At 41.3% G+C, this 16256-nt stretch overlaps 1 protein-coding gene across 1 annotated transcript; it reads right to left on the bottom strand.

The window, feature by feature from the left end:
- Positions 1–1831: 1831 nt before the first annotated feature.
- Positions 1832–15971, bottom strand: LOC101746096 (nucleolar MIF4G domain-containing protein 1 homolog). Its single transcript, XM_038020168.2, has 14 exons — positions 14877–15971; positions 14438–14666; positions 13926–14204; positions 13312–13464; positions 12344–12546; positions 11411–11501; positions 10100–10345; positions 8915–9036; positions 7760–7956; positions 6835–7010; positions 6003–6190; positions 4623–4787; positions 3251–3382; positions 1832–2144 (listed from the first exon to the last, which is right to left on the bottom strand). Exons 1-14 carry the CDS (start codon positions 15078–15080, stop codon positions 1851–1853), a joined length of 2679 nt encoding a protein of 892 aa, XP_037876096.1. The 5' UTR covers positions 15081–15971; the 3' UTR covers positions 1832–1850.
- Positions 15972–16256: the final 285 nt, after the last annotated feature.

Genomic DNA, 16256 nt, shown 5'->3' with positions numbered 1-16256 from the left:
TCGAGGGAACGCGTTCCCGGCCCCGTCAAGTCACAGCCGGAGTCCCGCAAGGCTCCGCCCTCTCCCCGTTACTATTCAGTTTGTATATCAATGATATACCCCGGTCTCCGGAGACCCATCTGGCGCTCTTCGCCGATGACACCGCCATCTACTACTCGTGTAGGAAGAAGGCGTTGCTTCATCGACGACTTCAGACCGCAGCTACCACCATGGGACAGTGGTTCCGGAAGTGGCGCATCGACATCAACCCCACGAAAAGCACAGCGGTGCTCTTCAAAAGGGGTCGCCCTCCGAACACCACGCTGAGCATCCCTCTCCCGACTAGGCGCGTCAACACCCCCGCCCCCGCCGTTCGCCCAATCACGATGTTCGACCAGCCCATACCGTGGGCCCCGAAGGTCAAATACTTAGGCGTTACCCTCGACAGTAGGATGACATTCCGCCCCCACATTAAGACGGTACGCGACCGTGCCGCCTTCATTCTAGGACGTCTCTACCCGATGATATGTAGGCGAAGTAAAATGTCCCTTAGAAATAAGGTGACACTCTACAAAACTTGCATACGCCCCGTCATGACCTATGCAAGTGTAGTGTTCGCTCACGCGGCCCGCATACACCTAAAAACATTTCAAATTATTCAATCCCGTTTTTGCAGGATAGCCGTCGGAGCCCCGTGGTTCGTCAGGAACGTCGACCTCCATGACGACCTGGACTTAGAGTCCATCAGTAAGTATCTTCAGTCGGCGTCCATGCGCCACTTCGATAAAGCGGCACGACACGAGAACCCTCTCATCGTGGCCGCCGGTAACTACATTCCCGATCCTGCGGACAGAATGGAAAGCAGTCGACGTCGCCCAAAACACGTCATCTCGGATCCTCCTGATACACTAACGGTGCTTTTAGGTACTTCAAGCACCGGTCACCGTTCTCGTCGAACCCGTCGCTTGCGACGAAGGGCTCGACGAGTAAATTAACTCTCAGACACAGCCCACTGAGTTTCTCGCCGGATCTTCTCAGTGGGTCGCGTTTCCGATCCGGTGGTAGATTCTGCGAAGCACGGCTCTTGCTAGGGTTCGTGTTAGCAACATCGTCAGGTTTGAGCCCCGTGAGCTCACCTACTAAAGTTAGGGTTACGCTGACATAGCCGCTTAGGTAGGAAAAAAAAAAAAAAAAAAAGTATGGGCTCCAGTAACCACTTAACACCAGGTGGGCTGTGAGCTAGTCCACCCATCTAAGCAATAAAAAAAAAAAAGATTAGATGGACCTTTTCTGAATCATTGTAGAGAGGTCCATAAAATTTGCTCGTAGTGCCGCTATTGTAATCGTATGCAGTATGTATGTTGTTGTTTTCTTTTATTACTGTGTCCTTACTAACTTATTTTTAAGAAATCACTGTTACTAACATTTATATGGATCATTATATGAAATAAAAGAATTTAATAATAATAATAATACACGGCTTCATAGCGAAAAGTTTCGATCAACATCTTAACAGACTTTCGTTATCCAGCTGGGTTAAGGGCCTAATACAGAAAGCAGTTATCCTCGATACTGCACGCATTGTGAGGAGGTTTGAGAAACCTGGAGTCCTAACCACTGGTGGCTTGTGTCGTAGATACCGCCATCAGCGCCAATCTATTTTTATACTGTGTTTTTTAAAAAATTGTACTTTTAATATCTTTTTAAAAAAATATTATGTAATTAATAAGATTTTAAATAAATATAAATACAAAATAATAATATACTCGAATCCACTGAAAAGATCTGGCGAGAAACTCAGTGGGTTGGTTAAGGTCAATCTCGGGTGATCAAATAAAAAAAAACACACAAATAAAGAGCATTAAGTTTATTCACAGCTTAAGCTTAGATTCGTGCCGGGTGAGTATCGCGTCGACGTCGGCGGCGCGCAGGGCGAGCGCGGCGGCGTCGTGCGGCCCCAGGGCGCCGCTGCGGCCCGCGGTCTTCACCAGGAAGTGCTGGATGAACAGCCGCAGGCTCTCCCTGAACACGTGCAGCTTGGGCGGCCGGGCCACCCGCTGGAACACCTCGAGCGACGAGGCCACGTCTTCGTTCATTATGATCGACAGCAGAACTTGCCGCATGAAGCGAACCGACCGCTTGCTCAGCTCCGAGAACTGGATGATCTGTGGACGAGCACGGTCTGGTTAGTCTGCTCCATAGATAGTATAGTAGTTTTATTTTTCCAAATGGAAAGGCAAAGGTATCGAAAGGCACCATACAGCCTAATCTTTTATATATATATATATATATAATTTTTATGAAATATGATATTATGAAATGAAATGAAGCTGTTTAATATGAAACATGGCATGGCATGAAATGAAAAGAGACGAGATGATATGAGATGAAATATAATCTCAGTAGAATGGTGGTCGTTTACTGAGATTTTTTCAGTGGACTTTTTGGAGGATCCCGAGAAGTTACGTCCAACGGCTTTGTTTCATTTTCCCACATTTGTGCACTTTCACAGACACTAAACAGTTAATAAAGCACCGTTATTACACATTTAAACCTGAAGAAACACTAAATAGACAAAATAAAACAAAGCGCACAACTTCACGCCCCTCGCGTTCCCGCCAAAAAGTCCTGGTCCATAGGATAATACACATCATCATCAACAACAGCCCACAGTCGTCCACTGCTGGACATAGGCCTCTCCCAACCCACAGCACTGAGCGCGGTCTACGGCTCTCCTCATCCACTTCTTGCCGGCCACCGCTCGGATGTCATCGCACCACCTAACTATACTGTAACTGTATATTGCAACTATACTGAGACCCTAGAACTTATATCTCAAGGTGGGTGGCGCATTTACGTTGTAGACTTACTGCATAAGCAACTCAAGCACTCGACAATAATGTTTACGGGCATCGGCCACTAGATGGCTTCGCTTCGATTAGTTTCTCATTGCTCCTGTAGATGGCAGTAACGTAGTATCCTATATTTTATTACTAATGAAGGATTTTGTAAATTTTCAGAAACCACAAATTGATAAAATCTAATCAATTTGTACAGAACAAATAAATATTTGTATGTTTTGAATTTTTTAATTTTCTGTGTTTAGTTACACAATTAATTAAATGCCTTAACTTTAACAGCATACAAGTTTAGGGGCATCCGCTACAAGATGTCGCTAGTTTCCACATGGAAAAAATATTTATATTAAAGTATCGCAAGCCCTGGTCTGGTCGGCGCTAGGCGGCCAGCGGAGCCCGACGCGGAGTCTTACCTTGAGCACCGAGAGCGCCAGGCCCTTCTCCATAATTAAATGAACGAGGAACTGCGCTAAATTCGTTAGCGCCTGTTTCGACTGGTTCTCTATGTCCTTTATTTTGTCCCACACCGTGAACTGTATGGATAGCTGAAAGAAAAGGTTTTTATTGCTCAGAGTGAACGAACTCCCGACGTGACGGGTGTTGAGTTACAAACGGAGGCCCGGGACATCAACACGTAACTCCAGTCGCCCACGTTGACACATGAGGTGCAAGTCTCATTGTGTAACGCTGTCCAGGCAATGCTCACAATGCGCTCAGTGATCATGCAAATTTATAAACTTTGATTTTTATTACACGATTTTAGACCTTATTCGTTCATTTCTTAGGGTCGTTCGCTAGCTCGTGTTGTCAAATGCATATATCCCGAGGGAAATTAATATCTGCCACGGGGTTCGGCACTGACGTTAATTCTTCTTGCCTTTATCCCAGGCTCGGCAAAGGACGTCCTCTTTTCCATTCAGCTTATATCACACGTCATCACTGCGCTCACTCCCTGCCCTCACATATCGTCCCTCACACATTTCATCTAAGTCTTTTTAGAGCGCATAGAGGTTGAAGGTTACTAGTTCAAAGCTGAAGAATTAACGGCGACCAATGAACATTGGTGATGTCCGTGAGCCACAGTGATTACTCGGACCGCTCCGAGGTCTATTATACAACTAGCGATCCGCTCCGGCTCCGCTCGGGTCTTTAACAAAAATTTCCACGATATTTGACGTTGTTTTATTTTTTGATATAAAAGAACACTTATTGCGGCATAACTATAATAGTTAGTTAGCTAAACATATGCTGTCGCGACACTTTTTGTATATAATAATGTGTTCTACAAAGTCGTAGTAGGAAAGAGAAGTCGAGGAAGATTGCCAACCAGGTGGACAGACATTATCAAGGAGGCCACAAACACCAGCGTCCCGGGCGCCATTAAGCAGGCCGAATGCAGGCAGCATTGGAGGAAGCTGGTGCAAAAACTGGACCAAGGTGGTCACGACCCTCAGTAATGAGGAAACGACAAAGAAGAAGAAGAAGAAGAACAAAGTCGTAGTACATTATTTTATTCTGTCATCAATAGTTTTTGCAGGGCACGCGATGTAAATAATATTTTAGGTAATTTGTTTACACCTTGGGTTACATTATTGAAGTTTTAGTAAGGATCCCAAATTTTTTTCAAAAAAGATTTATGGCCTATGTTACTCGGGAATAATGTAGCTTCCAAACAGTAATTTTTTTTTTCAAATCGGTTCAGTAGTATCGGAGGCTATTCAATACAAACAAACAAACAAACAAATCTTTCCTCTTTATAATATTAGTATAGATTAGTATAGATACCTGATATTTCCTGTCAAACTCGCACAGCTTCCGTCCCAGGACGCCGTAGTACGGGTTGTACGTGGTCTCCTGGAGGCAGCAGGCCAGCAGCACGTGCGCCACCTCCCGCTCCTGCTGCCCCCGCAGGCCCAGGTGCTGGAGCTTCTCGAACGCATCCATGTAGTCCTGGAGAAGACGATATTACTATCCCCTTACTGTCCCCGGATAAGGACCCACTGTATTAAGGGCGCGCGGTGATAAGAGCGCAATATTAAGACCTTTTTTTCCTACCTAAGCTGATTAGCCTTGAGAGGCTATTTCAGTGTAACCTTAACTAGTAGGTGAGCTCACGGGGCTCAAACCTGACGACGATGCTAACACGAACCCTAACAAGAGCTGTGGTTCGCAGAATCTACCACCGGATCGGAAACGCGACCCACTGAGAAGATCCGGCGAGAAACTCAGTGGGCTGTGTCTGAGGGTTAATTTACTCGAGCCCTTCGTCGCAAGCGACGGGTTCGACGAGAACGATGACCGGTGCTTGAAGTACCTAAAAGCACCGTTAGTGGATCGGGAGGATCCGAAATGACGTGTTTGGGGCGACGTCGACTGCTTTCCATTCTGTCCGCAGGATCGGGAATGTATTAAGACCATTAGGATCAGTATTGCATGAGCATACGACCCGCCTTATGTTGAATGGTCATCGTCGCTTACGGCACAGTCGTTTCCTACGATAGCCACTCTCCACAATCCTCGTTCGAAGAAGGACATGTCGTAATGCTAAGGGAACACCGTGGAGGGGAGACTATAGATTTCGCCGAACAAAAATTAAAACTAACGCCATGGTTTGGTCTCGAATTTATTATGTTCGACATTTCGAACAGTTCTCACGGATGACTGCAATGTTATATGTATGAATATTGTGCCGACTACCGTCATATCTTCTATATTGAATAGGAATGAACTCATAGCTAGTTTTAATTACGTACATATATCAAAAATTCGCGAAAACCAAAGACGACTGACCGACGCGTAGTTTTTGAAGGTTTTGCCTTTCCGACCAACCTTGAATGCTCTGTGTATGGTGTCTTGAAATTTAGCTTGTAATCGATTTAAGCATCAATGTTTTTCAGCAAGAATTACCATCCAAACTTGAAATTGTGTTTTTTTTCAATACCAAACACAGAATTTCCTTCTTTTTTTATGATTGAAGGATTACTGGTGGTCCAGAGGCCTTTCCAGTTTCACCAGGACATGTAGGCGAGCAGAGGCTCAGCTAGTAGGAGTGGGATTTGCTAACAGCTGCCCGAGCGCCTCCGAAGGAGACCTGACAGCTCAAGAGCAGCTCAGAATTTCCTATAGGCCCCCAAATGTTAACAAAAAAAATGATCTATCACTTGCCTCTGCAGACATGATGACGCAGAAGATGCTCCTCCTGACGTCCGTGTTCATCCTCTGTTTCCGCGCGAGCTCCAGCAGCTTCTGGTCGACGGAGGGCGGCGGCCGCGCGTCCTCCCGCCGCGCCTCCCCCTGCCGCGCCCCGCCCTCCCACGCCGACCCCACCACCCACCACTTACCTCTCTCATCGGCTGCAATTAACATAACGCGTTCATCATGTTTTTTTTATTGCTTAGGTGGGTGGATGAGCTCACAGCCCACCTGGTGTTAAGTGGTCACCGGAGCCCATAGACATCTACAACGTAAATGCGCCACCCACCTTGAGGTCTCAGTATAGTTACAACGGCTGGCCCACGCTTCAAACCGAAACACGTAACTGCTTCACGGCAGAAATAGGCAGGGTACCTACCCGTGCGGACTCACAAGACCACCAGTAAAAGTACTACATATTTTTTTAATCCAAATACCAGTGCGAATATATCTATTGATATTTTTGCGTATGATGTGTGTTAGTTAATAATTAATTCCTTATTACTTAATTCGCCAATAATACCTTATTAAGTTCTATGTGATGGGAGTTTAATTAAAGTTACACTAGCGTTGCAAGATAAGTCATCATACGACGTGGATATTTCTGATGTCGCGGGGGTGAGGAACGCGGGGTTGGGGGAGACCTCCGGATCATATCGGGTCATTAAATCACGTATATGACGTTATTTCTTCAACTCTTCATCTCCAAACAACGTTTGCAAGTTTTATAAGAAACAAAATAAAAGCTTCTCGCCTTCCGCAAGATAGCTGGCGCGCCGTGCCCGCGACGGTCGTCGTGTCTCACCTTTCAACAAGTCTTCTAGTCGTATGTTGAGTGTCGTGACGTAGTTCCCCTTCCTGATGATCCCCTTGATGGACTTCCTCAAGTGTTCCGCGTACGCGGGGTCGTACTGCGGGATCTTGGTGAGGTTGTTGTTCTTCACCGCCATTAGAACTTCGAGCAGGAACTTTATGCGAGACCTGCGGGAAATTGTGGCCTGATAATAAATCTGCCGACATTTAACGAGACATTTTTACTGACTTCTAGGGGGGCCGTATGCACGCCGCGGGAAACAACTACACTGCAGCGCGCCCCGCGGCCCTCTCCACCCCCATAGAGACCAAGGCTGGAGAACCCCCCCCTCTGCCTCCAGGCCCAGCGGTGAAAGTATGGTGCGGTAAAGAAAGGAAAGAGTTCCACCGCCTCATTCTGCGAGGTGGGAGATTCGCAAGAATCGCCGGTGGGTAGCATCCCATTTATTTATTTTTTATCTACCTACCTATGCTGATAGCCTTGAGAGGCTATTTCAGCTTCACCTTGACGTGTAGGTAAGCTCATGGGGTTCAAACCGGGAGTGTTGCTAGCACTGGTCCTAGCAAGAGCCGTGCCTCGCAGAATCTACCACCGGATCGGAAACGCGACCCACCGAGAAGATCCGACGAGAAACTCAGTGGACTGTGTCTGTGGGTTGATTCACTCGTCGAGCCCTTCGTCTAGCGACGGGTTCGACGAGGACGGAGACCGGTGCTTGTAGTAGCTAAAAGCACCGTTAATGGATCGGGAGGATCCGTAATGACGTGTTTAGGGCGACGTAGACTGTTTACCATTCGGTCCACAAGATCGGGTATGGTCCCAGCCTGGATATATTTCTTCTTATTTACACGCGTGGTTTTACAATCCTGATTTCGAATTTGGGACGTCGAGTGCAGAACATTAAAACTGCGCCCACCCTCTGGCGGCGTCCTCGCTGAGCCGCGTCACTCTCTCCTGCGTCTCGTGTATGAAGTTCTTGAGGGCCAGAGGTTCCTCCTTCCGCAGCACTCCGCCGACCGCCCTCAGGGCCACCAGCACGCACTCTATGCCCTTCTCGGTGACGTCGGCGAGCAGACGCGCTAGCACGTCGTACAAAAGGGCCGCGTGGTACACCTGGAACAATTTCATGAAGAAATCAATGGTAATCAAAGGTCAGGGCGACTGGAGAGTACCGCGTGAAGCTTGAAGTCGAAGCCTAATGATTATAATAGTAATGTTACGCCGGTAAGAGTAACGCCATCTATCGCCGAATAGTCGAACGATTATCGAAGAATCTAGTAGCACCTAGATCACTCGAGAAGTACAACGCCATCTATTGTCAGACAGCGGAAACACAATACTAGAGATGTGTGGAATATTCTCGATAATTCTAGGGATGAGGTATCGACTATAAAAGCGTTGTAGGGATGGCACGCAGTCAGTGAGTAATCGGAACTACTCGAAGCGAAACAGCGAACGGATCACCTGAAGCGAAGCGGAACAAGCGAATTGAGAGTTTTAAGGTGTTTGTTGAGTGTTTTAATTGTTCTAATACAGTTTTTAGTTGTACTTTGATGTAATTTTATTTATTATTTCGGCCGTGAAGCAGTAATGCGTTTCGGTTTGAAGGGTGGGGCAGCCGTTGTAACTATACTGAGACCTTAGAACTTATATCTCAAGGTGGGTGGCGCATTTACGTCGTAAATGTCTATGGGCTCCAGTAACCACTTAACACCAGGTGGGTTGTGAGCCCGTCCACCCATCTAAGAAATAAATAAATAAAAAATAAAAAAATTATCCCGAACCCCAGCGCGTAACAGTAATATTTTATTTATTTCTCTTAAAGGTTTAGAATACAATACAATGCATTAATAATATTTAGAAATTGTATCAAATTAGAATAAACTTCCGAAAGAGTTTGGCGTTGGTACTAGTTGGAGTTTAAACACGAAGTCCTGTGTTGCAAATCTCCAGGCTACATGGGAGACACGTCGGAAATGTCGACTGCATCATTATTTTATCGGCATGATTTCACTGAGCGTGTGTCGTGCCGGGGTACGTTCCGTTCTTACCAGTTCTACATGATCCATACCTTGAAGGTGTAGAGATACGAGAGACAGGAGACGAGGTTGTCCAGGCGCTTATCCTCAACCGGCTGCGGGATCTGCATCGCCTTGTCGAACTCTTTACACAGCACTTGGAGGAAATGCGCCCCTGGAACATTGTGTACACGGCGAGTGTCCGGGTTAAACTCATCACCAGCGTGTTCTGCCGCTCCCATTCACCATCAGCCATGGCAGCCATATTTGATTTTATTTTATTGCTTAGATGGGTGGACGAGCTCACAGCCCACCTGGTGTTAAGTGGTTACTGGAGCCCATAGACATCTACAACGTAAATGCGCCACCCACCTTGAGATATAAGTTCTAAGGTCTCAGGTATAGTTACAATGGCTGCCCCGCCCTTCTAACCGAAACGCATTACAGCTTCCCGGCAGAAATAGGCGGGGTGGTAGTACCTACGCGCGGACTCACAAGAGGTCCTACCGCCAGTAATTACGCAAATTATAATTTTGCCGGTTTGATTTTGATTACAAGATGTTATTCCTTCACCGTGGAGGTCAATTGTGAACACTTGTTAAATAGGTACGTATTTCATCACAAAAATTGGTACCCGCCTGGGATTTGAACATCGGTGCATCGCTCAACACGAATGCACCGGACGTCTTCCTTAGGCCACGACGACCTCAAATCTAGTTTATATCCCTAATTGTTATCAAAATAGACCCCTCAATTATTGTAAATGCGATTGAAGTGTTTCAACCGACTTTAAAAATAGGATGAGTTTTTCTTGGTGAATAGATCTTGATGATTATGTTTCATTTAAAAGCTGAAGCTTCTCATGTCTTTTTTGGGTCCGCACGGGTGGGCACCACCACCTCGCCTATTTCTGCCGTGAAGCAGTAATGCGTTGCGGTTTGAGGGGGGGGGGGGGGGGGGCAACCATGAAACTATACTGAGACCTTAAAACTTATATCTCAAGGTGGGTGGCGGGACAACATTGTTGTTGTTGTCGCGGCCTAAAGGATAAGACGTCCGGTGGATTTGTATCTAGCGATGCACCGGAGTTCGAATCCCGCAGGCAGGTTTTTCTGATGAAATACGTACTTAACAAATATCCACGATTGTCACTTCCACCCATCTAAGCAATAAAAAAAAAGTAATGTTGTGCCGATAAGTATATAAGATTTAAAATACATGTATGTATATTTACTAACCTATTTCGGATCCAACATTGGCGTGCAGCACGGCGACCAGCGCGGCGTGCTCGGCCACGAGGCGGGCGGGCGCGGCGGGGGCGGGGGCGGGGAGTGCGGGGTTGGGGGCGGGGGGCGCCACGGTCGCGTGCAGCCACAGGTCGCTGAGGCTGGTGTTGACTGCGTGCCTGCTGTTGTTGGCGTACAGGTTCTCTATGGACGTGCAAGCCCAGTGCAGGTTCGTGCCCGCCAGCTTGTTCAGCACACCTGGACATTTTCAAAACACAATAATTTCATGGGACTTTTTGGGCGGGAACGCGAGGAATAAAGTAGTGTGATTAATTTTATTTTGTCTATTTAGTGTTTCTTCCGGTTTAAACGTATAATAACGGTGGTTTATTAGCTGTTTAATATCTGTGAAAGTGCACAAATGTGGGAAAATGAAACAAAGCCACTGGACGTAACTTCTAGGGTTCCTCCAAAAAGTCCATTGAAAAACTCTCAGTAAATGACGACCATTTTACTGAGATTACATTTCGTACCATATCATCTCATTTCATTTCACTTCATATTATCATTTTTCATTAAAATAAGAATATAAATTGAATATGCAATTTCGAAAAGGGCACATGTCGCATATTTTGTCAAATACGTTTGTTCATATACACGTAGTTTTGAAGCTTACCTACACCCATTTTATAATAATTCCAGTAATTTTCAATTGCTAATCAACACAAAAATATATCTCAAAAGTTAATATTTTAAATTTTACACTGCTTTAGAAAATAATCAGTTTTTTTTTCATTTCCTGAACATTTTACATTTTCAGAGATGTGCCCTTTTCGAAATTGCATATTCAATTAAAATAAAACTTGACCTAAAGGTCTTAGTTACCAGGTCATAAAATCCCATAAAAAAAACAATAATTTAATATGGCTTCAAATTGACTCAGTGGCATTGGCATACACAGCTCTTTTTTGATGAGTAATTACTCATTATTCAAACACAACTGAAAGTATTTTTTCTAAGAAGGCAGAAAACGTTTTCGCCTAATGAGCTATCAGCTGAGTAATTAGAGGTAATAAACATCATAAGGTAATGAGACAGACATAAGATAGAAGTCTCAATTATCTTGCATAGATTGTCTAACGTTGGGACCTGCCTGCAAGATATGAAACTTGCAGTCTCACCACTGGATATGAGTACAGTGTCTAAGTTACGATGACTTTCAAACAAAATATTAACATTGTAGTGTCATTCAACTCCAGTGACCTCTTAAACTTGACCATGCAAAATTACATGAAGCAGAAATGTACTTAGTAATATTCTTACTTTTTATTTGCCTCTTGAGTTGTGTCAAATCTTTTTCGAGTGCAACGTCTTGTTTACGTAGATGGGGCGGTATGTATGTACCTTTTTGTTCCTGTAAACAAAAACAAAATAACTATCACAAACACAATATCTTAATACAAATCTTATGAATATTATGGTATATGAAAAAGGAATAAGTCAAACAAATAAAAAATACATATATGTACACTCAAATATTTCCAACTGACTTTTTTGATCACGTAATCAGACCTAGAATAATATATCCCCACTGAAGATACCCATTGGATTAACTAAACATTATGAATAAATTACCATTTTTCATGTTATTTTACCACTAGAGGAACCTTAAATTTTCTCTAGATTCAATATTAAAATTCATCAATTCATCTGTATATATGAAAATGAATTGCTGTTCTTTAGTCTCGCTAAAACTCGAGAACGGATGGACCGATTTGTCTAATATTGGTCTTGAATCATTTGTGGAAGTCCAGAGAAGGTTTAAAAGGTAGATAAATGAATAAAAATGCTCGGAATTAAATAAAAATAGCAATATTGTTTTTTCTGTGATGTGTCCCCTGTCGGACGGATTCCTTTTGTTTATTTTATACAAAAGTTTAGGTCTTTTATTTATAGATTGAGGCACTACGAAGTCTGCCGGGTCAGCTAGTAATATATATAAATGCAATATCTTGCTGTGGCCCTCCCATCTAATGTCCGTAATAAGGGTGGTAATCCCTTTGCTTGTCTTCTTACAATGGCACAAAAGAAAAAAAAAATCTGAATGTGTGAGACAGTCATGCAATTACAATAGAGATATACTTAAACCTAAGGCTTAAAGATGTGTGGCAGAATACACAGTATGATTTTTATGACCTTCAGATGGATCATGGATTATTTCATCGATCTAAATTAATAAGAAAATACTAAAATTACCTTTATGACATTTCCGTCTTTATCTCTCTTACGTCCATATATATCCTCCCAAATGTCAGGTTTCTCATTAGGTTCAACGTTTTCATCATCTATATCATCGCTAGACAAATGAGAGATCTCATCATCACTGAACACTTTAGATATGTCATCCGCTTTAATTATTCTTTCTTTTTTCTCTTCTTTTGTCTTCTTAATCTGTTTTCCTAGAAGTAGAAAAAAATATTTTGTATCAGAGAACACTGCATCAAATATATCGAGGGGTCAAAGGCCATTTGATTTTGCAACTTTGCAGGAGAGCCATTTAAAGTTTAAAATTAGAAAAATTATTACAACAAAACAACCTTCTTCAGCTATTTCAACCGAGTAAATTTGATTGAAGTTAAATTAAAAACATTGAACTGTTGATGCTATTACCAAATAAAAGGGTCCTATAGTTACAAAGAAAAAAATCATGTATTAAAGGAAATGTTGCCTAAACCAAATAACATTTCACTCCTCAATACATATTATTATACATATTATATTGTGATTTTGTCTCATATCTTTGGAAGCATTGTGTAAATATTTTTTGTGTTTAACAATACATTGATCCTACAGGAATCAATGAAATTCTGATATCATTGTTCCTGTAAAACAGTGTCAGATTATCAAAAAGACGCCTTGCTTATCCAAGTTTAAGTGTTTTAACAACACTGTAGTCTATACAAATACCAAACAGTAGTGTTTCATTGTTTCATATGTGCAAATGTAATGGGCACTTGGGAGATACTCTATTTCTAATTCTTTTTGTAGTAAGTAGTAGTAGTAATTTTGGTTGTATTCTAAAGTAATTACAATGCTAATTTTAGCTATGTGTACCTCACTGTTCACATTTGTTTGTACAAGTTTTTGATAGATTCCTTCTCTAGTAATATAGAGTGGTGCATTTACTTTGTCCTATACAATATAACATAATCTTGTTAGTTTACCTTCTGGTTCATCATTTAAATCACTTTCATCATTATCACTGGACAGGTGTGCTTTTTCATCTTCACTACTAGCATTGCTTGATTCTTCTTTTACTGTTCTTTCTTTAATTTTCTTTTTGTCTGTTTTGTTCTTGCTAGAGATTTTCGGTTTTTCTGGAAGGAATAGTTTATCTATAAGTTAAGTCTGCAAATGCAATTTTAATCAGAAGTTATATTTGTGATGGACATTTAGATTACTATTGTCTACTCTACCCTAATCATTCATCATAGTAGAGGTAGTGTTATTTATTATATTTTTAACCCTTTCACTTATCTTATTAATTGAGAGGTCACTAGACCCTTTAAATTTTTTGTGTCATATTGCCAATAATCTCTATGCCCATTTGCCAATCTAGGGTCTACCGTTCACAAGGCTCACCAACCAACATGCTTCTATTCTAAAGATATGATATTACCTAATGATACTACAATAGCAATAGCAAGCCTATCAATCAAAAGAAGTATCAAAGTTATTAAATAAATGTGGCTATCAAACTAAGGCAAGTAGGTAGTTCAAATCTCCTATCATATAAAGTTTCGTTTTGTTTCATCAAGGGAGCATCAAGTCATCTTACCTTCGAGCTCACTATCTGTTCCATCATAATCATCATCCAAATCATCATATTCATCACTTAAACCATCTTCTGCCTCTTCAGCACAACTCTCTTCACTATTGTCAAATTGATCATCACTATTGTGCAGATCTACTTCCTGAGATTTATTTTGGTGTTTGTCTTTTCCTGTAACAATTGCTATGTCTTCTTCAAAGTCTGAATCACCATCAACTTCAGCTAAATGTTTTTCTGCAGCCACTATCTGTTCTGTTGTTGATCTGTCACATATTTCTAAAAGGTCTGTGTATTTTGTAGAATGGAAACAGTCATGTTTGAGATAGACTTTCTTCCAAAGAGAATACTGTTAGTTTAATTAGTAGGTTTTTTTAGAAACCAGTTTTATATAAATTTTAATATGATCAACTTTAATATAAATTAATAAAGTCCGGTAACTCACTGGGAAACTTGACAGGTGTTTATGACAGATTTAAATTTTTGATTTATAAAAAAATATAGGTTTATTGAAAGGATACAGTCCAAACCATCTTCAGAAAAGTAATTGTTCTTGTTTTTAGATTTATTTAGGCCCATTTGTTTCTCAAGCTTTTTTATCAGGAGATCTTCTTCCTCATTGGCTTTGAGGAGTATCTTCCGTCGCTGTTCTTCCATCTCTGACTTTAATTGGTCTGCTTCGTTGATTTCCTTTTGTCTCTCTTTGTTAAGGATGTCATAGCTTGGCGCATTGGGTTTCTTTCGTTTTTTCTAAAAATGACCTGTGTTTTATTAACTGTGCCACCTGATAATAGATTCCTAAATTAATTTAATTGATACTTTATTTTAATATGACAGCATCCGCATTAGTATTACCTAGTTATCTTTAAAAATATAATATATTTATAGGTAAAACTTTGTGAGTTTAAAATTCCTTAGAAAAATTCCTTAATATTGCTTAAAAGTTAGAAATTTAAAAACCTTCATTTCTGTAGTATCTTGTCCATCTGCTGGTCTCTTTACGAACCTTCCCGGAGTATGCTGGGGATGAATTATAGACGGTTGTGGGGTTTTTTTCTTCAAATAATGTTCTTGGCGATGAATTTTTTTTTGCTGCCTTTTCTGTTTGCGTATAGTCTTACGACTATTTTCAAACTTTAAACGAGGCACAGGTTTTTTCTTCATTGTTAGGTTGGTTTGATGTTTAAGAAAAGTTTGGGCAATTTTTTTAGGTTACTATTATTTTGATTTGACCATTTGCCTGACACTTACAGCAATTATTATTTCTGACACTTGACATTGTTGACAACATAAAGCAATCTATGGCCAAAACCCATAGACCTTTATAGTAGGGACACGACATATTGTTCTATACGTACAATTGCTTATATAAATAGCACCCATTTTGAAGGCACATACATAAACATATATCTATCTCGTTCTTACTCAGCACTTTAACTCGCAGGAAAACAATATAACAGTATTTCAGTGCGTACATAAAATGAAACTTGAATATACGTAAATGTCTCCGTCTCTGTCTAATGAGGCCGAAAATCCGCCATGTTTAAAACCAAATGTCATTGTCACATCAGTTCGGCTGTCTGTTTTGGGTTGTACATTATTTATTGACTATGATATCGATTTAATATGATTGATTATATAAAATTTCATAATTTATCATGCTTAAAACATACAAAAATAATAATTAAAACGTATATTATAGGATCTCAAGAAAGTCGATGTCCTAAAACTATTATCTATATGTATTTAAATTCATTATGGAGCCCTCATCCGAAAAATCCATTTTTCGGTCGGAATCTATTGATCATGACACTAATCATAAATACCACTTTAAAATATGTCATCAAAACATATTTAGACATTCTGTTTAGATATTTCGGGAAAAAGGCTACCGACAAAATCTCTTCGGAACTATTTAAATAAAATAGATTTATTCCGCAATGAGTAAAACACTATTGTAAATTTGTTAAATATTTAATAATTAAGTGATTTTAGAGAGGAAGTCACAAGGAATGACGTTTGTAATTAATGAATAAATGTTCTGTAGGTTTTTTTTTTTCACGCGGTCCCTTGATAAGTTTAAAATTTGAATCACTCTCAAGCGAAAGTGATTCAAATGGTGCGGCGCACCTTCCTTGGGGTGCGCTGCGGTAGTATGTTACGGACTTTAGAGTCAGCAAAACAATTAAAATAGATTGTAATAGTCTAAGAAAAACACGTACTCAAAATACGATAACATTTAGCATGCTAGAAATGGGCAGATGGCTTTGAACTACGCCATATCTTTATGTTTTGCGACAAACGTCAACTTTATAAAATCAGTGTAGCAACTTTTAAAAA

The sequence above is a fragment of the Bombyx mori genome, chromosome 3 (assembly GCF_030269925.1).
Source record: "Bombyx mori chromosome 3, ASM3026992v2".
NCBI lineage: Eukaryota > Metazoa > Arthropoda > Insecta > Lepidoptera > Bombycidae > Bombyx > Bombyx mori.
Note: the sequence above shows the minus strand (reverse complement) of the source record. Positions and strands in the feature narration are given on the sequence as shown.

Bases quoted from the DNA above. Each gene is read 5' to 3' on its own strand.
- LOC101746096 (XM_038020168.2), bottom strand. From the start codon at position 15,080: ATGAAGAAAAAACCTGTGCCTCGTTTAAAGTTTGAAAATAGTCGTAAG. The intron at 14,205-14,437 runs GTATCCTTTCAA...CAAAATACACAG, and splicing joins TTCTGAAGATGGTTTGGACT to ACCTTTTAGAAATATGTGAC. The intron at 6,191-6,834 runs GTGAGACACGAC...TGTTAATTGCAG, and splicing joins ACTAGAAGACTTGTTGAAAG to CCGATGAGAGAGGTAAGTGG.